The 22955-nt window shown below is 40.1% G+C and overlaps 1 protein-coding gene and 1 pseudogene across 1 annotated transcript in view; both read right to left on the minus strand.

The window, feature by feature from the left end:
• The window catches only part of NOX1 (NADPH oxidase 1), a 32727-nt gene extending 26211 nt beyond the window's left edge, over positions 1 to 6516 (minus strand). Inside the window, exon 1 of the mRNA XM_033213338.1 lies at positions 6481 to 6516. Coding sequence (XP_033069229.1) covers positions 6481 to 6495 — 15 coding nt within the window. The 5' untranslated portion in view covers positions 6496 to 6516. The remainder of the gene's footprint in view (positions 1 to 6480) is intronic.
• Positions 6517 to 10532: 4016 nt separating this feature from the next.
• LOC117085185 overlaps positions 10533 to 22955 on the minus strand; it is a 38917-nt pseudogene continuing 26494 nt past the window's right edge.

Here is a 22955-nt window from a genome sequence, read left to right on the forward strand (position 1 = left end):
GAGACAGGTTTTTGCCATGTTGGCTAGGCTGGTCTTGACCTCCTGGCCTCATGTGATCCACCCACGTGGGCCTCCCAAAGTGCTGGGATTACAGGCATGAGCCACCGCGCCCGACCATTTTTGAAAAGTACTTTCAAAAATATACTTTCTTTGCTGATCTAAAATGTCAGTTCTATTATATATGAAATGTCTTTATACACGAGTTTGTTTCGGAGCTCTCCATTTAGTTCTTACATGCCACTGCCTTAATTACTAAGTCTTGATATCTGATAAGACAAGTTTTCCCACCTTGTTCTTTAAGAGTGCTTTGGCTATTCTTGGCTTTTTGTTTGTTTGTTTCTTTGTTTTGGGGGGGGGTTCTGTGTTTTGTTTTTATTCTTGGTCTTTTTCATTTTCATGTAAATTTTATAATCAAATTCTTGCATCTCCTTTGTTATATTCACTTCTAAGAACTTTATATGTTTTCATGAGGTCGTAAATTATATATTTTTATTTTTATTTTTAATGATGGCTGTTAAAGAGACAATTTGTTTTTACATATTGATTTTTATGCCCAGCAACATTGCTGAACTCACTTATTAATTGTAATAATATTTCTGTATTTTGTCTTAGATTATCTATAAACATGGTCACATTTTTTGCTCTAAACACAGTTTTATTTCTTTTTTCTAATTCTTTTTTTTTTTTTTTGAGATGGAGTTTCCCTCTTGTTGCCCAGGCTGGAGTGCAATAGCTCACTGCAACAGCTCACTGCAACCTCTGCCTCCCGGGTTCAAGCGATTCTCCTGCCTCAGCCTCCCGAGTAGCTGGAACTACAGGCGCCTGCCACCATGCTCAGCTAATTTTTGTATTTTTAGTAGAGACGGGGTTTCACCATGTTGGCCAGGCAGGTCTCAAACGCCTGACCTCAGTTGATCCGCCCGCCTTGACCTCCCAAAATGCTGTGATCACAGGCGTGAGCCACTGCGCCCAACCTTCTTTTTTCTAATTTTTATAACTTTAATTTCTTTTTCTTCGCTTACTGCACTTACTAGAACTTCTAGTACAATGTTGCACAAAGGTAGAAGTAGTGATCCCCTTGCCTAATTCCCAATCTCAAAGGGGATGCTTCCATTTCACTCTTCCATACAAAGGGGATGTTTTGTACAGATTTTGTAGATATCCTGCTACATATTTTTATTTTACTTTAGGCACAAAAGCAAATATTTATTTAAAATAGGAAAGAAATCACAGCACATTTTAAACAGATTTATTGAGGTATAATTTATATGCCATGAAATGTTCCCATTATAAGGAGTATAGCTCAATGCATAGTACATTTTATATTTATTGTAAAAAGCTGAAAAATCTCTTCAACATCACCAAACCCATAAAAATAACATTTTCATTAGCTGCCGAACACACCTGCAATTTAGTATCATAATGCCAGGTGAAATTGGCATAGTGCGTAGTAGGAGTTTTCCTGGAAGCCATTTCTACACTAAGGCAGCTATCAATCAGTTAACTAGATATAGAAGTGGCAGTGAACCACATAATATATATTCTCCTAAATCCAAACTAAATATACCACCAAAACAATAACCTCTTATCTGTATTCCAGAAATGCTCATGGCCACTCCAGCATCACTTGACCTGAGGGGAAGTGTGACAGAGGGAAGTTGGAGTGGTAAGAGACAGTCAATCACTAGCGATGAAAATATTTTACATTTGTAAATTTTACAAAAATACTTGCCCATGCCCAAGACCACATATTAAAAGAGAAACTAAAGCCTGTCTATGGAAGGGTGACCAGGTTGATGTAATGATTTGAAAGCATCCTATATTAGGAGGATTTAAAGAAGGAAGGGAATTTGGCCTGGAAAAGGTTTATCGGGGACATGAGTTTATCTACTTTTTTTTTTTTTTTAGAAGATTTAGATTATTTTGTATGTGACCCAAGGATTCAACCAAGGAATGGGGGCTCTAAAGTAACACACTTTTGGCTGGGCACGGTGGCTCACACCTATAATCCCAGCACTTTGGGAGGCCAAGGCGGACGGATCACCGGGGTCAGCAGTTTGAGAATAGCCTGGCCAACAGGGCAAAACCCCATCTCTACCAAAAATACAAAAATTAGCCTGGCATGGTAGTGCATGCCTGTAGTCCCAGCTACTCAGGAGGCTGAGGCACTTGAATCACTTGAACCCAGGTGGCAGGGGTTGTGGTGAGCCAAGGTCATGCCACTGCACTCCAGCCTGGGCAACAGAACAAGACTCTGTGTCAAAAAATAAAAATACAAATAAAGTAACACATTTTTTTTCAATATAAAGCAGAATTTTCCAACACAGGTGTTCAGAGAAGTAAAGAGGTAATGTGTTTCCTATTACTTGAGACTCTCAAGGACAAATGGACAACCCCTTGTCAGCTTTTTATAAGGGGAATATCAGCACCAGGTGGATGGTTAACTAAATGTCCCTTACATATACTCCAACATTGAGATCCTGTGATTCATAAAAGAATGATCTATAATCTGGATGACAATTATGTATTATCTAAAGAATTATACATGCCATGCTGATCGGACCCTTATGTCTGTGAGGTAGGACTCCTATTCCCAATATCAGAGTACTATGAAGTCCGTTGATAAGTTGGTGATCACAGAATCTGAGCTAAGATAGTCAGATGATCTTAATGGAATATTACTATTAAACTGTAGCAGCAAACTCACTTGGCCCTTTTCAAGATAAGATTATACCAGCAAATTCAACTAAAATATTCATGCCCCAAATCTGAAACCTCCCTCTCTTGGGCAATGCTGGACACACTAAAAACTTCTCACCATCAAGACATTTATGCGGCCAACAAACATGAAAAAAAGCTTATCATCACTGGCCATTAGAGAAATGCAAATCAAAACCACAATGAGATACAATCTCACGCCAGTTAGAATGGTGATCATTAAAAAGTCAGGAAACAACAGATGCTGGAGAGTATGTGGAGAAATAGGTATGCTTTTACACTGTTGGTGTGAGTGTAAATTAGTTCAACCATTGTGAAAGACAGTATGGTGATTCCTCAAGAATCTAGAACCAGAAATACCATTTGACCCAGCAATCCCATTACTGGGTATATACCCAAAGGATTGTAAATCATTCTACTATAAAGACACATGCACGTGTATGTTTACGGCAGCACTGTTTAAAATAGCAAAGACTTGGAACCAACCCAAATGCCCATCAATAATAGACTGGATAAAGAAAATGTGGCACATATATACCATGGAATAGTATGCAGCCATAAAAAAGAATGAGTTCAGGTTCTTTGCAGGGACATGGATGAAGCTGGAAACCATCATCCTCAGCAAACTAACACAGGAACAGAAAACCAAACACTGCATGTTCTCACTCATAAGTGGGATTTGAACAATGAGAACACATGGACACAGGGAGGAGAACATTACACACCAGGGCCTGTTGGGGGGTGGCAGGCAAGGGGAGAAAGAGCATGAGGACAAATACCTAATGTTTAAACTGTTAAGTAATTCAACACTCTCTGTTACATATTAATTCCTGGAAGAGGTGTACAAGAGTTATAACTGTAAAGGCAATTTTGGGACAAATGAGGACAGACACAAGTGATCAGGAAGAAGACAGAACATGCAGGTCAGGGAAGGGCTGTGTGTTTACAGTTTGCAAGAATCCACCCTAAAAACTATATGGGCTTAAAAACTAGATGATGGGTTGATAGGTGCAGCAAACCACCATGGCACATGTATACCTATGTAACAAACCTGCACGTTCAGCACATGTATCCCAGAACTTAAAGTAAAATAAAAATAAGTTAAAATAAATAAATAAAACTTCTCACCATCAACTTCCCTTTTTTGTAAATTCTCCAAGAATTGCTTTCCTTCTGTTGGCTCTAGACATTATAATAGTCCCCTCCACCCTGTATTGTTTCACCTATTTTAATGTTTGCATTTCCCAGGTTTATGGATTATAGGGCATTGATTAAATTTGAGGTTGCTTCCTGGAGATCTCTAGGGAGTACTTAAACGTCATCAGTAACTTATTCATAGTTTTACCATAGACTGCAGTCTTTCGGGAAGATTTCCTGTAGACGGTTGATCCCACCCATGGTAGGTGGATTCTTGCAAACTATAAACACACAGCCCTTCCCTGACCTGCATGTTCTGTCTTCTTCCTGATCACTTGTTTCTGTCCTCGTTTGTCCCAAATTTGCCTTTACAGTTACAAATCTTGTACACCTCTTCCAGGAATAAGATGTAACAGAGAGTGTTGAATTACTTAATAGTTTAAACATGTGCTTAGGACATCAGAAAAAATTGTTTTGAGAATACTTTTAAGAATTTATAAAAGAATTTGATGGCTGGTATTTCAAAAACAAAAATTTAAGTAGTCATGGGAAAAATGATAGTTTGTTTTACGTATTTTATTGTTTATAATTACTTTTAATTTGAATCCATAGAGGATGGTGTTGGGAGGACATTCGTTTCTTTTAAATCTTAGAGCCTTTAAAGGTATTAATCTGGTCTTGATTACAGCATCCAAAAATGAAACATCCCATAATGGTATGAGGGACTGATACATGTGGAATCATTTGAAATCACTTCTTTTTACTATGTTGGAGCAGAACCAGACCTCACCAAAGTAGCACCTCATAAAGGCAACATGGTATGATGGAGCTGGATTTGACCTCCAGCTCCCCACTCATTATTAATGCTGCCTTGGAAAAGTCTAACTTTGCTCAGCCTCAGTTTCTTCTTCTGTAACTTAGCGTACTGATCCCTCATGGAGAAAGTATCCAAATGTAGCCTATATTGACAGGCAGAAGGCAAAGTGGTGGTGTGGAAGAGATGGTAGAGCAGTATGGTGTAGTGGTTAGAAACAGATTCCAGAGCCAGTCTACCTAGGTTTGAAGTCTGCCTCATTATCCATAAAATGGGTTGTTGTAAGAATTAAATGAGTTAAAGTATGGAAAGCAATGAGAACACTGCCTGACATATAAAAAGTACTCCATAGTTGCTTGCTACAGTGATGATGATGATGATGAGCCCTAAGAAAATATAAGCAGAGGACCTAAATTCAATACTACTTTCTTTTGCCATTGAAAAGGGGAGCAGAAACTATAGATCAGAGACCATTATTATACAAACTTTGTAAGATTATGAACTTTTTGTCACTCCCCTATGTCTGTCGGTTTTACCCTGTTTTCTACAGAGTTTAGCAAATTTTAAATGAGCCGTGTGCTTGGCTTCAATAGTAGCAAGAAACTGGGAAGGTGCAGAGTTTGTGTCTCATTCTGCAGCTAGGCTTGGGGAGATAATTACCAAAGGAGAAAACAGGTGATATCCCTATGGCCACAAGGAAGAAAGAACACTGGGGGTGGCCCTAGGCCTGGAAAGGGGCCCAGGGACTCAATGATGGAAAGATTTATGTAGTTCCCTGTTCTCCCTACTTCCCTCACAGGGCTGTGGTGAGCATCAAATGAGCTGGTATGTATAACAGTGATTTTCAGGCCGATAAGTGTCATGGAGACATCACTAGAATAGCAGTGAGTACTTTCATGTTACATGTGCTACTTTGGAAATCTGCCCTCAAAATGTATATGTAAGACTTATTCAGCTCAGAAACAATGTTCAAGTCTTGCCTTTTCTTTAAGACCGATTAAGCTCTGCCTCTTCCAGGAAGTCTTCTCTGACCACCTCAGTCATCATACCACACTGTCTTCTAATGTTTGTGGCATGACATAGCATGAGTTCCTCATCTTCTTACCTCTCTCATAGCCTGTGAAACCTCCCATTGTTATTTACCCTTTTCTGAATAAGTCCTGTCTTATCCAGATTGTCCCTTAAGGCAGAGCAGAAAGCTTTCCATGAACAGCAGATGTTCAATAAACATTTGTCATGTGGTGGTGTGGTAGGCAGAATAATAGACCCCTAAAGATGTCCACATCCTAAGCCTTTGAATACGTTACCTTGCATGGCAAAAGGGAATGAAGGTGGAATTAAGATTGCTAATCAGTTGACCCCAAAGTAGGGAGATTATTGTGGATTATATGGGTGGCCTAATGTAATCACAAGGATCCTTAAAAATGGAAGAGGGACACAGAAGTCAGATTGATGAGATGTGAGAAGAACATGACCTACTACTACTGACTTTGAAGACAGAGAAAGGAAGCCAGGGGCCAAGGAATGTGGGCTGGAACTTCTCCCCTAGAGCCTCCAGAAGTAATGCAGCCCTGTCAGCACCTTGATTTTAACCCAGTGAGAGCCAATGCAGAATTATGACATCCAGAACCATAAGATAATGATAAGTGTGTGTTGCTTTAAGCCACAAAGTTTATAGTAATTTGTTACAGCAGCAATAGGGAAGTAATACAGATGGTAAAGAAAAGACTTTCCTGCAACCATATTTACTGGCTCTGAACTGACTACCCGTAGCCCGGGAAAGAAGATCGGCTGGGTGCAGTGGCTCATACCTGCAATCCCAGCATTTTGGGAGGCTGAGGTGGGCGGGTCACTTGAGTTCAGGAGTTCGAGACCAGCCTGGCCAACGTGGTGAAACTCCATCTCTACTAAAAACACAAAAAATTAACCTGTCATAGTGGTGGGCACCTGTAATCCCAGCTACCTGGGAGGCTGAGGCAGGAGAATCACTTGAGCCCTGGAGGCGGAGGTTGCACTGAGCCGAGATCACGCCACTGCACTCCAGCCTAGGTGACAAAGTGAGACTCCATCTCAAGAAAAAAAAAAAGAAGAAGAAGAAGAAGAAGATAAAGCCACAAGATGTCAGAGCTAAAGGTTGACAATGTATAGCCCCTACCATCAATATAACGTGCTGTGGATAAATGCATTAGAACTATTTTGGTTGCAAGTAAAGCAGTATGTAAACGATTGGCCTTTTAAATAAGGAAATGCAACTGCTTTAAAAAAAAATCCTTTTCCTTTGTTGTATTAGGAGCACTTAACACACTCTTAGCGGAAGGGACCTCTCCCAGAACAGAATGCAAATAGTTGCCCTCCCTTCTGGAGAGTACAAGATAAGACCATCTGAATTTTTTTTTTTTTCTTTCCAACTTTTATTTTTAGGTTCAAGGGGTACAAGTGCACATTTGTTACACAAGTAAACTGCATGTCACAGATAACTTTATCACCCAGGTAATCAGCATGATAATATCCACAGGTAATTTTTCAATGCTCACCCTCCTCCCACCCTCCACCCTTAAATAGGCCCCAATAGCTATTGTTCTCTTTTTTTTTTTTATACTTTAAGTTCTAGGGTACATGTGCATAACGTGCAGGTTTGTTACGTATGTATACTTGTGCCATGTTGGTGTGCTGCACCCATCAACTCGTCAGCACCCACCAATTCGTCATTTATATCAGGTATATCTCCCAATGCAATCCCTCCCCCCTCCCCCCCCATGATATGCCCCAGTGTGTGATGTTCCCCTTCCCGAGTCCAAGTGATGTCATTGTTCAGTTCCCACCTATGAGTGAGAACATGCAGACCATCTGAATTTTGAAGACTGAGCCCTCTTTGCAGTTAAGAAAAAGATTTTCATGGTTAAGACTTTGGACACTGCTTTGAAGCTCTTCACCATGGGTCATCAAGGTCTCTCAGTAAAAAAGAAAAGAAAAGAAAAATAAATTGGTTGCTCCCCTTGTTTTGGAATGTCAACCCCTTTGGACATAACCATGAAATAACTGGTCATTTAACAGTTTCATGGTTCCATTTCTAAAATCAGACAGTGTTGCTTTCAATGAGACCAGAGCAGATGAGAGGCAGAGCAGAGTGTAAGCAGGTCAGATTGGCAGTTACCTAGGTAGGTTGTACGGATTTTTTTTTTTTTTCTGAGAAATTAGAAATTCTATTCCTCCTCTCTAAGCCACTAAAAAATAGCCTTTTCATTAGTGTGTTATAAGGCAGAAAAATTTTATCATTTGGAATTTTTCCTTTGAGAAAAGCTTTGTTCCTGAAAGCTGTAGTTAAATTCCATTGTTACCTTGTGGTGGTGGAGGGATAAGTGGGCTTGGTCTTCTGTCCAAGGGAGAAGAGAAATAACCCATCAACCCACGATTACCTGTTGCTCATTATATTTTCACCAAGAGTAGGGTCCAGAGAGAAACGGACCTAAGAGAGGTAAACTTGAAGGTGAAGTAAAAACAGAAGATTTGTAACAGGGGCATCTGACAAGAATTAATAGTTAGAATGGGATACTGCAGCAGTGGACTTTGAAAAATAGGAGTGCATTGGGCATTTGGAGGTGGGCTGAAGCCAAAGTGGGTGCCCAAGTGGGGAAGCTTGAAGATCCATTCGATCCATCCAACAGTGCCCTCCCCTGACCTACTGAATCGGAATTTTCATTTTAGCAGGACCATCAGGTGGTTCATACCCATACTAAATTTGAGATGCATTGCCCTAAGGTGTCTGCAATCCACAAGGGCTTAAAAATACTGACTTAAGCAGGTTTGGAAAAGGATTAATAGAAAAAAGTTGGAACCTGATCTCAGAAAACTGTTAAATTAAATTCTTTCCTCTGTTCATTTAAAGATTTGTCTTTAAGAAACAGTTTCTAAAAATCAACTTTTCTTTCCTCCTTTGCTTAAATCTTCACAAACCACAAACAAGCTTACTTTCGTTATTGCAGGAAAAGCCTGAATTTACTTGGATAAACATCAAAGGTTCCTGTTAGTGTCCTCTTTTGATCGTTAAGAAGATACAAAAGCAAACAATAACAAAAAATCCCCAAGAGACCTTTGTTTAAGCTATCAATTTGTCTTAGTAATTGTCGTAAGTCATAAAAGACCTGGGAGGCAGCAGGCAGGAGGTCATTAGGTTCACCACTCAATTTTCAGGCAGGTCAGAACTCAAAGTGGACAATTATCTTTTAAAAAACCTCTGAGGAGCAAAACATAGCCAGCCATTGCTCTGACTTAAAGCTCTTACACTCAGAAATCTCAGTTAGAGGTCAGCTTAGGGCCAGGCACGGTGACTCATGCCTGTAATCCCAGTACTTTGGGAGGCCGAGGTGGGTGGATCACGAGGTCAGCAGTTTGAGACCTGCCTGGCCAACATGGTGAAACCCCGCCTCTACTAAAAACACAAAAATTAGCTGGGCATGGTGGTGGCATGCCTGTAATCCCAGCTACTCAGGAGGCTGAGGCAGAAGAATCGCTTGAACCCAGGAGGCGGAGGTTGCAGTGAGCCGAGATCATGCCACTGCGCTCCAGCCTGCACGACAGAGCAAGACTCTGTCTCAAAAAAAAAAAAAAAAAAAAAAAGAAGAAGAAGTCAGCTTAGGCCATGCACAGTGGCTCACGCCTATAATTCCAGCACTTTGGGAAGGCTGAGGCGGGTGGATCACCTGAGGTCAGGAGTCATGACCAGCCTGGCTAACATGGTGAAACCCTATCTCTACTAAAAGTACAAAAATTAGCTGGACGTGGTTAATACCTGTAATCCCTGTAGTCCCAGCTACTCGGGAGGCTGAGGCTCAAGAATTGCTTGAACCTGGGAGGTGGAGGTTGTAGTGAGCTGAGATCGCACCACTCCACTCTAGCTTGGGTGACAGAGCCAGACTCCATCTCAAAAAAAAAAAGAAGTCAGCTTAGCTCCCTAGCCTTTTCTAAGCCTGTTAATCTAACGGAAGGGATCACCCTTTTCTCTCTCATAGGTGGTCCAGCCAGGCCCATGAATGTGTGCCTATCGGACCTGAAAAGAGCTAGCCAGGCTGGAGAGAGAGCAGGTGATGGACAATCTTTGAGTAAAGATTGACAATGTGTTTCTGTCTTGGAACTAACCTCTCTTCACTCTGATTTTTGCTACCATTGAGTAGTTTCCTGGTAGTACAAGAAGACAGAGAAAAGGCAACTGTGGGAGAGAGGAGTATTTTATTGTTTTATACTTGGTCTCTTAGACAGGTGTAGTTTATTTCAAAGGGGGAAAATGAATGTCTTTAGGAGTTTGAAATAAGCTCTATTTTCTCAGTGGAAACTTGATTCTATTGGAGTTTTTAGAGACTCAATCAGAGAATAAAGTGAGTGTTCATTCATTCAATGTTAATTCAACATTCATTAAATATTTAATTTTGAACAGGCATTATGTTAGGAGCTAATGATACAGAAGTAAGATGAACAAGTTTCTTGTCCTCAAGGAACTTACATTCTGGTGGGAGGGACAGATAAAAACAACTAAAAATAAAAGTATTTCAGGTAGTAACGAGTGCTATGAAGAAAACTGAAACAGGAAAGGGAGTAGGGAATGATGTGTGTGTGGTAGAGAGGCTATTTATTTTTTCCTTTAATGTAAGTCTCTTTATGTTCATTAAAATGCTTTCTGATATTGGTCATTTTTAAAAGCCGCCCAAACACTTCAAATCTGTGGGTTTATGGAGCAGCATTAGCCAGCAGCTAGTTTCTATTCCTGGCAGAGCTTTGAACTTGAATTGTGATAGAAGCATTCAAAATTATCAGGGGTAGTGGGTAGGGAAAGTCCAAATCTCTGCCAGTCCCAAATCCATAGAGTTGTCATTTCATTCAAGAGAATTAAATCGTTTATTGATTACATATGATAATGGATGCTACACAAGCTTCATTCCCATCCATAATTTTATCTGGTACCATTATTCAATTTAGATATATTGCATAGGATGTGCCAGCAATCATTTCTATAACCAATAATTCCATGATTTTGCTTGGGTAGTCCCTTTTAATGGTGAACTTCAGGTCACAACAGAAACTGTCAGTTCAACTACACCAAGGTTTCTGAAGACAATGGCTTCTCCACCCAAGCAGGTTGTATATAGATTCCAAATAGAACCTGGCATCACCCTGAAGGAATTCTAACTTCACACTGTTGGAGAAATTTACCAAGATGGCTTCAGAGTAGACTAACTTTACACAGCACATTTTAAAAAAAGACATTTATTCAGTGTCATGATCAGACTGTTACATTTAGCAATCAACAACATGGGTGCAAAAAAATAAAACTACATTAAAACCCTTTGTTGGAATGCTTTACACTTTCCACAGAACAGAAAATAAAACAACCTGTTATACAGTTAGTCACAAATACAATCCTTGAGTTTTTTGCCCATACACATGAATATTTGTCTAAAATATGTCTTCTTTGTAGCAGCTAGGCCCTGCCACCACTGTGCTTGGCTGAGTTCACAAATCTGTTGTAACCTGTAGCTTCCCTGTCCCTTTTCTGGCTCTCCGCTCCTGCTAAGCTTTGTTTCCTAATTAAAATCTTCTGCCACTGCCATAGCTACTGTTGCTACTGGAAGCGCCATAGACACTGTGGTTCGGCAAAGTATTGGCCTCCACCACCATAGGGGCCAGAGCTTCTGCCCCAAAGTTTCCTCCCTTCATGGGTCCAACATTTGAAGACTGATTGTTGTAATTGCCAAAATCATTGTAGCTTCCACCACCTCCAAAATTGCTTCCATCATGACCAAATCCATTATAGCCATTTCCACTGCCACCATATCCACCACCACCACGGCTGCCACCAAAGCCACCACGACCACTGACATTTCCTCCATGACCAAAGTTGTCATTCCCACCGAAACTACCTCCACAACCACCACCAAAGTTTTCAGAACCACTTTGACCTCTTTGGCTGGAAGAAGCACTAGCCATCTCTCGCTTTGACGGGGCTTTCCTAACTTCACAGTTGTGGCCATTCACAGTATGGTATTTTGGAATGACAATCTTATTCACGGAATCATGGTCGTCCAAGGTTACAAAGGTAAAGCCCCTTTTCTTGCCACTGCCTCAGTCAGTCATTATTTCAATCACTTCAATCTTTCCATGCTGTTCAAAATAATCTCTTAGGTGATGTTCTTCAGTGTCTTCTTCAATGCCACCAACAAGTTATCTTTTTCACAGTTAAGTGGGCACCTGGTCTTTGACAATCTTCTCTTGAGACAGCTCTCTTTGGTTCCACAACTTTTCCATCCACCTTGTGTGGCCTTGTGTTCGTGGCTGCATCCACCTCCTCCACAGTGGCGTATGTAACAAACCCAAAACCCCTGGAGTGCTTGGTATTTGGATCTTTCATTACCGCACAGTCTGCGAGCATTCCCCATCACTCAAAATGGCTCCTCAGGCTCTCAACGGTTGTTTCAAAGCTCAAACCTCTAATGAAGAGTCCTCAGCTGTTTGGGCTCTTTAGGAGACTCTGACTTAGACATGACGGAAGGAAGAAGAGAGGCTTAAGTGATGCTTCTTGGGTGGTGTCCACAGGCAGAAAGGAGCAAGCTGACAAATCTATCTGGAGAGGCTATTTTAAATAGAGTGATCAGGGAAGGCCTTTTTGAGAAAGTGGCATATGAGATAATATGTGTATGCTGAGAAGGGAACAGCCAGCCTTCTTTAGGGTTCTAGACAGAAAGACTTGCCATGTACAAAGGACCTGAAATGAAAATCAGTTTAGTGTGCTAGAGGAACAGCAAGAAGGCAAGAGTTATGTGTTGAATTGTGTCTCCCCAAAAATTCATATGTTGAAGACATAACCTCTAGTGCCCTAGAATATAACCTTATTTGAAAATAGGGAACTGGCTGGGTGCGGTGGCTCATGCCTGTAATCCTAGCACTATGGGAGGCCGAGGTGGGCTGATCAAGTGAGGTCAGGAGTTCGAGACCAGTCATGGCCAACATGGTGAAACCCCATCTCTACTAAAAATAGAAAAATTAGCTGGGCATGGTAGTGTGAGCTGAGATCGCACCACTGCACTCCAGCCTAGGTGACAGCGCAAGACTCTATCTCAAAAAAAAAAAAAAGAAAAAGAAAAAAGAAAAAAAAGAAAAGAAGAGAAAAAAAAAAAAAGAAAAGAAAAAAAGAAAGTAGGTACGTTATAGAGGTAATTAGTTAAGATGAGGTCATACTGGAGTAGGGTGGCTCCTAACGCAATATGACTGTGTCCTTATGAAAAGGGGCAGGTTTTTTACTTTTTTTTTTTTTTTTAATTTTTTTAGAGACAGGGTCTTCCTAGATCATCCAGACTGGTCTCGAACTCCTAGCCTCAAGCAATCTTCCTGTGTCAGCCTCGCGAGTAGCCATGATTACAGGTGTGAGGCACCGTGCCTGGCTAAAAACGGGGAATGTTTGAATGCAAACATGCACAGGGGAGAACACCATATAACGATGAAGGCAGAGATCAGGGTGATGCTTCTATAAGCCAAGGAATGCCAAAGATAGCCAGCAAACCACCAGAAGATAGGACACAGGCATGGAACAGATTCTTCCTCACAGCCCCCAAAAGGAACAAACCCAGGCAGATGTGGTGGCTCACACCTATAATCCCAGCAATGTGAGAGGTTGACATGAGTGGATAACTTGAGCCCAGGAGTTTGGGACCACCCGGGGCAACATGGTGAAACTCCATCTCTACAAAAAAATACAAAAATTAGCCGGGCATGCCTGTGGTCCCAGCCACCTGGGATGCTGAGGTGGAAGGATCACCTGACGCCAGGAGGTTGAGACTGCAGTGAGCCATGATTGTGCCACTGCACTCCAGCCTGGGTGACAGACTGAGACCCTGATAAGGAACAAATCCTGCCTCAAGAAGTATGAGGCAACACATTCTGGTATTTAAACCACTCAATTTGTGATACTTTGCTATGGCATCCCAGCGAATGAATACAACCAGAGTTGCTGGACAGAAGTGAGGGTAGGTGGGGAGAGGTGAGTTCAGAGAGGTTGACAAAAGTCAGATTACCTAGGGCTTTGCAAGTGAACCTAAATTCATTGTTTTTGGTAGATTTAGGACGCTTCTGAAAATTAGAGGTAGGTGAGGGCCATAAGTCACCTCTCCTACCTCCTTACCAGGTAGAATATTATAATGAAGGTAATTGTCAGACTGAATTCTATGACATATACAGCTATTAGCAATCAGGGATCAAAACAGTCATACAGTCTCTCCTTGTAAAGTCGGTCAAGTACAGGTTGGTGCAAAAGTAATTGCGGGTTTTGCCATTAAAAGCAGTGATGAAAACCGCAATTACTTTTGCACCAACCTGATACATGCTCTCTGATCTTTAGGAACACCAGCAAGCTCTTTGCATAAAAAATCCACATGAAATAGTTGGCCTAATATTATGGTAACAGGATCAACCTATCTTCTGGTTGGAACAGGAAAATCTTCTATTAAGTAATCCTATTTATTTTATTTATTTATTGCTGTGTTACAAATTATCCCCAACATGTAGTGGCTAAAAACAACATTTATTATCACTAGGGACATCTGGCAAACTGGCTCTATATAGGATCACACAGAGTCTGAGGCCTAGATGCCATTCCAGAACATGCTGAACTATTGGGCTGGCGTGCCAGATTTTTATCTTTTGTTCATGCAAACATGGAGGTACAAGGACAAAATTTCTAGCATTGCACATATTTTTAACAGAATTCAACTCACCAATGAAATATTATTTCTTACATCCTTTATACTACTTAATGGACTCTCTGGTACAAGGTTTCCTTCCCTGAGGTTCTGTGAATAGAATTTAGGGAGGCTCTTTGGACTTTGATGGGAAAAATTACACCTTTATTTTTATTCATTCTAATTGAATGTAGTCAACAAATCACGGTCTTATTATCAGTGTCTGCAACTTTCTCACCAACATATATCAAAGATATTTTCATATCACATTATAGCTGTTGCAAATATCTCATAAGATCAGTTATGCTCATCACTATTTAAAAATTGTGATGATTATAGACCTGCTCTAGTTGTGTTATTTGCTAGGTAATAAAAAAAGAACACACAATATTGTTAAAATGTCCATGCTACCCAAAGTGATCTACAGAGCCAATACAATCCCTATCAAAATTCCAAGGATATTTTTCACAGAAATAATAATAAAAAATACTAACATACACATGGAACCACAAAAGGCACATAATAGCCGAAACCATCCTGAACAAAAAGAACAAAACTGAGGAATTATGCTACCCAACTTCAAATTATACTGCGGAGAGATAGTAACCAAAACAGCATGGTAATGGCATAAAAACAGACATATAGACTAAGGGAACAGAATAAGAGCCCGGAAATAAATCTACACATTTATGGTCAATTGATCTTTAACAAAGGTACCAATGGGGAAGCGGCAGTCTCTTCAATAAATGATTTCGGGGGCCAGGCATGGTGCTCATGCCTATAATCCCAGCACTTTGGGAGGCCGAGGCAGGTGGATTACTTGAGGCCAGGAGTTTGAGACCAGCCTTGGCAATATAGTGAGACCCGTCTCTATTTATAAAAAAGAGAAGAAAGAAAGGAAGGAAGGAAGGAAGGAAGGAAGGAAGGAAGGAAGGAAGGAAATTAAAAAAAATTAAATGTTGGGAACACTGGATATCCACATGCAGAATGAAATTGGACCCTTATCTTATATTATGTTAAAAAAAAAAAAAACCTCAAAATGGATTAAAGACTTAAATATAAGGCCTGAAACTGCAAAACTACTAGAAAAAACATAATGTAAATGCTTCTTGACACTGGTCTAGGCAATAAATTTTTGGATATGACCCCAAAAGCATAAGCAAAAATAGACAAATAGAATTGCACTAAACTAAAAAGCTTCTGCACAGCCAAAAAAATAATCAACAAAGAGAGACAATCTACAGAATGGGAGAAAATATTGCAAACAGTATATCTGATAAGGGGTTAATATCCACAATATGTAAGGAACTCAAACAACTCACGAGAAAGAAAACACATAACTCAATTAAAATAGTTTGAATGAATGAATAAGACCTAGTATTTGATAGCAAAACAGGCTGACTATAGTCAATAATAATTTAATTGTATATGTAGAAATAACTAAAAGAGTATAATGGGAATATTTGTAACACAAAAGTTTAATGCTTGAGGGGATGGATATCCCATTCTCCATGATGTGATTATTACACATTGCATGCCTGTATCCAAACATCTCATGTGCCCCACAAATATATATACCTACTATGTACCCACGAAAGTTAAAACTAAAAAAATTAAAATAAATGTAAAAAAAATTAAAAACGAGCAAAGGATCTGAATAAACATTTTCAAAGGATGACAAACAAGTGGCCAACAGGGATATAAAAAAAATAATGTCCAACATCACTAATCATCACGGAAAAGCAAATCAAAACCACAATGAGCTATCACCTCGTGCTTGTTAGGATGGCTATTTTCAAAAACAGGAAAGATAACAACTGTTGGCAAGGGTATACAGAAAAGGAAACCCTTGCATACTGTTAGTGGGAATGTAAATTAATATGGCCATTGTGAAAAACAGTAAGTGGTTCCTCAAAAAATTAAAAACAGAATTACCATATGATCTAGCAATCCCAATTCCAGGTATATATCCAAAGGAATTGAAATCAATACGTTGAAGACATACCTTCACTCTCACATTCATTGCAGCATTCTTCACATTAACCAAGATATGGAATCAACTGTCACCAATGGATGAATGGATAAAGAAAATGTGGTATGTATGTACAACAGAATACTATTCAGCTTTAAAAGAAGAAAGAAATCCTTTCATTTGTGACAACATGGACAAACCTAGAGGATATTACATTAAGTGAAATAAGCCAGGCACAGAAAGATAAATACTGCATGATCTCACTTCTGTGTGGAATCTTACAAATTTGAACTAGTAGAAGCAGAGAATAGTGACTACTAGGGATTGGGGTGGGAGAAATGGAAAGACGTTGGTCAACGTGTGCAAAGTTTCAGTAAGGATGAATCATTTCTGGAGATCTATTGTACAGCATGGTGACTATAGTAAATAATGTATTATATATTTGAAAATTGCTATGAGAGTAGATCTTAAATGTTCTCACCACACAAAAATGATAAGTATGTCACTGTTGGTGGGGATGTAAATTAGTACAGCCTCTACCAAAAAAACAGTATGGAGAATCTCCAAGAACTAAGAAGGGAACTACCATTCAGTTAGCTATCCCACTACTGTATATCTATCCAGAGGAAAAGAAATTATTGTATAAAAAAGACACCTGCACTCATATGTTTGTCACAGCATTATTTACAATAGCAAAGACATGGAACCAACCTAAGTGTCCACCAACAGTTGATTGGATAAAGAAAATGTGGTGGAGATACACCATGGACTACTACACAGTCACAATAAAGAACAAAATAATGTCATTTGCAGCAACGTGGATGCAGCTGAAGGCCATTATCCTAAGTGAACCAACACAGAAGCGGAATATCAAATAGTGCATGTTCTCACTTACAAGTGGAAGCTAAACAAATGGCACACATGGACATAAAGATGGGGAAATAGACTCTGGGGACTCCAAAGGAGGGAGAGTGGGAGGGGAGGAAGGGGTGAAAAATTACCTACTGGGTACAATGTTCAATATTTTGGGTGATATGTACACTAGAAGCCCAATCCTCACCATTACACATTTAATTCCCATGTAACAAACATACACATGTACTTGAATCTAAAATAAAATTTTTCAAAAAAATAGGCCAGGTGTGGTGGCTCATACCTGCAATCCCAGCACTTTGGGAGGCCAAGGCAGGCGGATCACAAGGTCAGGAGTTCGAGACCAACCTGATCAACATGGTGAAACCCCGTCTCTATTAAAAATACAAAAACTAGCCGGGCATGGTGGTGCATGCCTGTAATTCTAGCTACTCAGGAGGCTGTGGCAGGAGAATTGCTTGAACCCAGCAGGGGAAGGTTGCAGTGAGCCAAGATCATGGCACTGCACTCCAGCCTGGATGTCAGAGCGAGACTCTGTCTCAAAATAATAATAAGTATGTGAGATAATTATATGTAAATTAGCTTGACTTAGTCATTTCACAATACATACAGATATCAAAACATCATGCTGTACACCATAAATATATACAACTTTGTCAATCATACCTTAATAAAGCTGAGGGCGAAGAAGCACATGTTAATGTCATAAATTGTATCTTTAATATTTTGATGACTGCATTTGAATGCATTTATGTTTTTTTCAGCCTGTGGTGTAACCATAGCTCATTGCAGCCTCCACCCCCGGGGTTCAAGTGATGGCAGGGGAGTACTCAGCCTCCCAAGTAGATGGGACCACAGGTGCACAGCAACACACCAGCTAATTTTAAATGTTTTGTAGAGGCAGTGGGGACGAGTGGGATGGGATGGTGGGGTGGTCTTCCAGTGTTCCTCAGGCTGGTCTCAAACTCCTAGCCTCAAGCAAACCTGCCGCCTCAGCCTCCCAAAGTGCTGTAATTACAGGCTTATGCAATTGGTTTTGATTGTAATCCTATGTATTTTATTTTGGGTATTAAAAGCATGACTCTGAAATGGGTTCACCAGTTGGCCAAAGGGGACCATGACAAAAATAAAGTATAAGAATTTCTGACTTAGTGCAGGTTCAGATAGGAAAAAGTGAACATCCTGGAGTATAATTACTCCTGGGATGTAAACACCTGAGTAGGATCTTTCAAATGCTAACTAATCACTCCTGAGTATGTATTCCTGATTAGAATAATTTGAATGTTAACTAACCACCCCCAGAGTGTGGATTAAAACTAATTAACAATGAATTGTAAAACCTGTGATCAGTATGAATAAACATTACCAGTTTCTCCTCCACTTCAAAGTATATACTAAATCCACCCCTTCTTCCTACCTCCACTGTCCCCCCAGCCTAGGCTGGTATTTCAAAAGATCATTTTGTAGACAGACACAATATTTCATCAAATAATTAATTCATGAATCCAAAATGTCATAGGTTGTAGGACTCATCATTCTTTTCTGCACCCAGAAAGAAAATTTGCTGTCAATTAAATTATGACATATTATTAATGGTAAAATTCATCCTAATTTCAGAGGTGATTAAAAGTGAAAAAGATACGCATTTTAGAATAGATGAATAAGGTTTATCACACAGATGATACTGAAGCATTTTGAAGCAAATTATGAACAGTATACATTGCACATATACAGTATAGCATGGTAAGGAGTTTGGATTTGAATTTCTTCACACTTAGGAAAAGTCGACATTTCCTTTCTGAAGCCTGCTGACCTGCCACAAGATGGCGAGAGCTCCAAGGAGACACAAGGAGAGGCAGCGAATGGAAGTGAAGGCCAGCACCACAGGTGAAAGATCAGCAACGAAAACAGTGATGGGTCTGTCTTGCGGGGCCTCCCCTGGGTCTATTTCAATGTTGGTAATAATGAACAGAAGCAAGTACTTCAGAGAAGCAGAAAGATGAACATTTGATGTTCCATTCTGCCTTGTGTATACTGGGTTATACCCTCCAGACGCAGGTTCATGGGCAAGATCACTTGGTTAGTGTAGGCAGCTGACAATGTAGACTCATTAGCAATCAGGCTGTCAGGGCTGTTTAACGTGTTTCAGAACCTTCCTCAGCCACAGGCAGCCAGGCAAACTTGAGAAGTGGCTCATAACAAGACAAGGCTTGCCACGAAGGGTTGCTCATCCTGCTAGGCAACCCATTTGTTTTAAGCACAGGGTATGTAATAGGGAAAATAATAGGATGTGAGCTGTGGTATATCTCTGTGAGATGAGTACTGAGGGAGGTGAGGTCTCTCCCAGGCCGTAAAACCCCGAGTTACCAATTTGGTCCATACTAGCTCTGTGGAAAGATGTCAAAAGGCCTGGATTCTCTCACACATTGCTGCTGGGAATGCAAAATGGTATAGCCCATTTGGAGGGGAACTTGTCAATACACAGAGCAATCTCACTTCTTGGAATCTAGTCCAAAGACATACTGGAAAAAATGCAGAATGACATATGCCCAGTGCTATTTATTGGCATTATTTACAATGCTAAAAGACTAAAAAACTCAATACAACCACATAATGGAGTAATACACAGCTGTAAAGAGGAATGAAAATAATCCTCATATATTCACATGGAATGATCTCTGGATGTATGAAGTGAAAACAGTCAAGGTAAAGAACAGTTTTTATCATGTATCATTTTGTGTACAAGAAGGGAAATATACACATACATGTATGGCTCTATATATATTTGCTTATATTTATAAATAAGAAACATTCAAAGTATGAACCACAATCTTACAAAACTGGGGAAGGAGGGAACAGGATGAAGTAATAGGAACGGAAGCTAAATTTCTCTGGATGTATCTTGTTAGCTAGTTTCCTTTGGAAGCATAATTAAAAATAAAATGAAGTGACCAGGCACAGTGGCTCTGCCTGTAATACCAGCATTTTAGGAGGCTGCAGCAGGAGGACTGCTTGAGCCCAGGAGTTTGAGGCTGCAGCGAGCCGTGATTATGCCACTGTACTCCAGCTGGGAGACAGAGTGAACCCTATGTAAAAAAAATTACTAAAAAAATTTTTAATAATATTAACGCAAAAGGAAAATAAGAATCAATCCCTAAAAACTGAAAACAAACTGAAACAAATGAACCTCACTGTATATCAAGTAGGTGGCATAATCATATGAATAGAATACCTTCAAATTACTTTAAAACAATATTTTGAACATACATCCCTAATGATATATGATCTAAGGACAAAATGAACCACAAAGAAATCTTAAACTGATTTCCATAGTCTTAATGTTAATAGTAATATTGGTATTGTTATGTTTAAATTACTACTGGTTTGTTTAGAATTAAGCAAATAAGTATGAGGTTAATATACTTAGAAACAAAGATTGTCATGGTAAGAGAAAAAAGACACACCGGGCGCGGTGGCTCACGCCTGTAATCCCAGCACTTTGGGAGGCCGAGGCAGGTGGATCATGAGGTCAGGAGTTCAAGACCAGTCTGGCCAACATAGTGAAATCCTGTCTCTACTAAAAATACACAAAAAATTAGCTGGGCGTGGTGGTGTGCGCCTGTAATCCCAGCTACTCGGGAGGCTGAGGCAGGAGAATCACGTGAACCCAGGACGCAGAGGTTGCAGTGAGCTGAGATTGCGCCACTGCGATCTGCCTGGGCGACAGAATGAGACTCTGTCTCAAAAAAAAAAAAAAGAGGACACAAGTACAAGATAAAGATATTGGGTAAAACCCTATACCATTACATTTGAATTGGAAATAGCTTTATAAACTCATTATATTTTTCACGTTTAAAAATATCTTTTTCGGCCAAATGCAGTGGCTCACACCTGTAATCCCAGCACTTTGGGAGGCAGAGGCAGGTGGACCACATGAGGTCAGGAGTTCGAGACTAGCCTGGCCAACATGGTGAAACCTGTCTCTACCAAAAAATACAAAAATTAGCCGGGTGTAGTGGCATGTGCCTGTAGTCCTGGCTACTCGGGAGACTGAGGCAAGAGAATCGCTTGAACCAGGGAGGTGGAGGTTGCAGTGACCTGAAATCACACTACTGCACTCCAGCCTGGGCGACAGTGACAGAGCAAGACTCTGTCTTAAAAAAAAAAAAATCCCACAAATATATATATATATGGAACACACACACACATATATATGGAACACATATATGGAACACATATATGGAACATATATATATATGTTTTTCCTAGTTCTTTCCACTGAAAACCCTAGAAGCAATGACAACTCAACAGCAAAAAAATATCTTTAGCACCCAGCCTTTGATCTTTCAATACCATTTCCCACTGAAAGGAGTCAGGAGTCAGAGTCTTTTGGAGAAATTGCTATCCAGGTCGGGGTCAGTACATGTATGAGATGAGCCCAGGACATCTTGCAGCAGAAAGCAAGAAAGCTATCAAGGATTACTGGGATTCTGTCAAAAAAAACAAGGAACCACTTTGGAGGGGATTCTACTGGCCAATGATAAGACAATTTGTGCATAAAAATAATGAAGGGACATCTGCTTTTGGCTCAGGCATGTTAAGAGTGACATTGCTGTCATTACAAAAAATTAAAAGTCGAGGTCACTGAAAATGGTGGAGTAGATAATTCCAGGGTTCTGTCCTCCATACAGGTAACTAATTAGCTATCAAACTGTCAGAAGCAACTTTAGCAATACTCTGGAATCTAGTTAACACTTTACACCAACCAAGGGAAAGCTTAATGAAGAAAGAAGCTGCTACATTGTAATAATTGAAGACTTTGGCATTTAAAATTGCCTGTCTGTTGTCCTCACTCACCAGATCAGTGGCACCTATGAAAATGGCAGCCTACATTCTTGGTGCAAGTTGCTTTCGCCAGAGGAAACAACACAGACCTGTTCTCAAAGAATTGTGGATGTGTATTTTGACCTGTCTGGTGACTCCCTGAAGGAAAGGCGCGAGGGCTTGCCTTTTTTTTTTTTTTTTTGCAACTGACTTGAAATGTTCCAAGGTCTGGGGCAGCTTACTGGAAGATCTGCCAAAAGCATTTCAAGGCAAAGGTATTGATCACAGCAGCTTTGGCAAGACAATAGCAGTTAGGACAAGCAATAGACAGACTGAAAAGAATGGGAAGGAGGAGGCTGGGAAGAAGATAACTAGGGGAATAATGGATTTCAAAAGCTCCCACCTAAACCAAAAAAATGAGAAGGCCATGCACATGCCAGGGTTGAACACATACTCTGTAAGGTTTGAGAGAACCTTAGCTTTCACTGGTGGCTGACCATCATCAGACTCCACACAAGCAGGACATGAAGCCTGAGGCACAGTTGCAAATGCGTTGGTAAGCATTGAAGGACTACTCCCCTAAAAGAGTCAATCGACAAGGCTTGGAAGAGCATTAGTTTCTTTTTCTGTTTTCTTTCTTTCTTTATTTTTTTTGACTCCTGGCATTAAGTAGAAAACTTCATCAAAACGCTTGCTGACCACTAAGCTAATGGAACACAGACTTCGTGGCCACACGTAGCAAAGAAATCAGACTTTAACAAGTAGTTTAGAAAAGTCGCTAAACAAACAACAATCCACAAGCAGAAACAAAAGTCCTGCAATAGAGAAGAATCCAAGTTCCAGAGTTCCAACTTTTAATACTCAAAATATCCAGCTTTATACAAAAAAATTATGA

Source organism: Trachypithecus francoisi, unplaced genomic scaffold, assembly GCF_009764315.1.
Source record: "Trachypithecus francoisi isolate TF-2019V2 unplaced genomic scaffold, Tfra_2.0 Contig00054, whole genome shotgun sequence".
In the NCBI taxonomy this organism is placed as follows: domain Eukaryota; kingdom Metazoa; phylum Chordata; class Mammalia; order Primates; family Cercopithecidae; genus Trachypithecus; species Trachypithecus francoisi.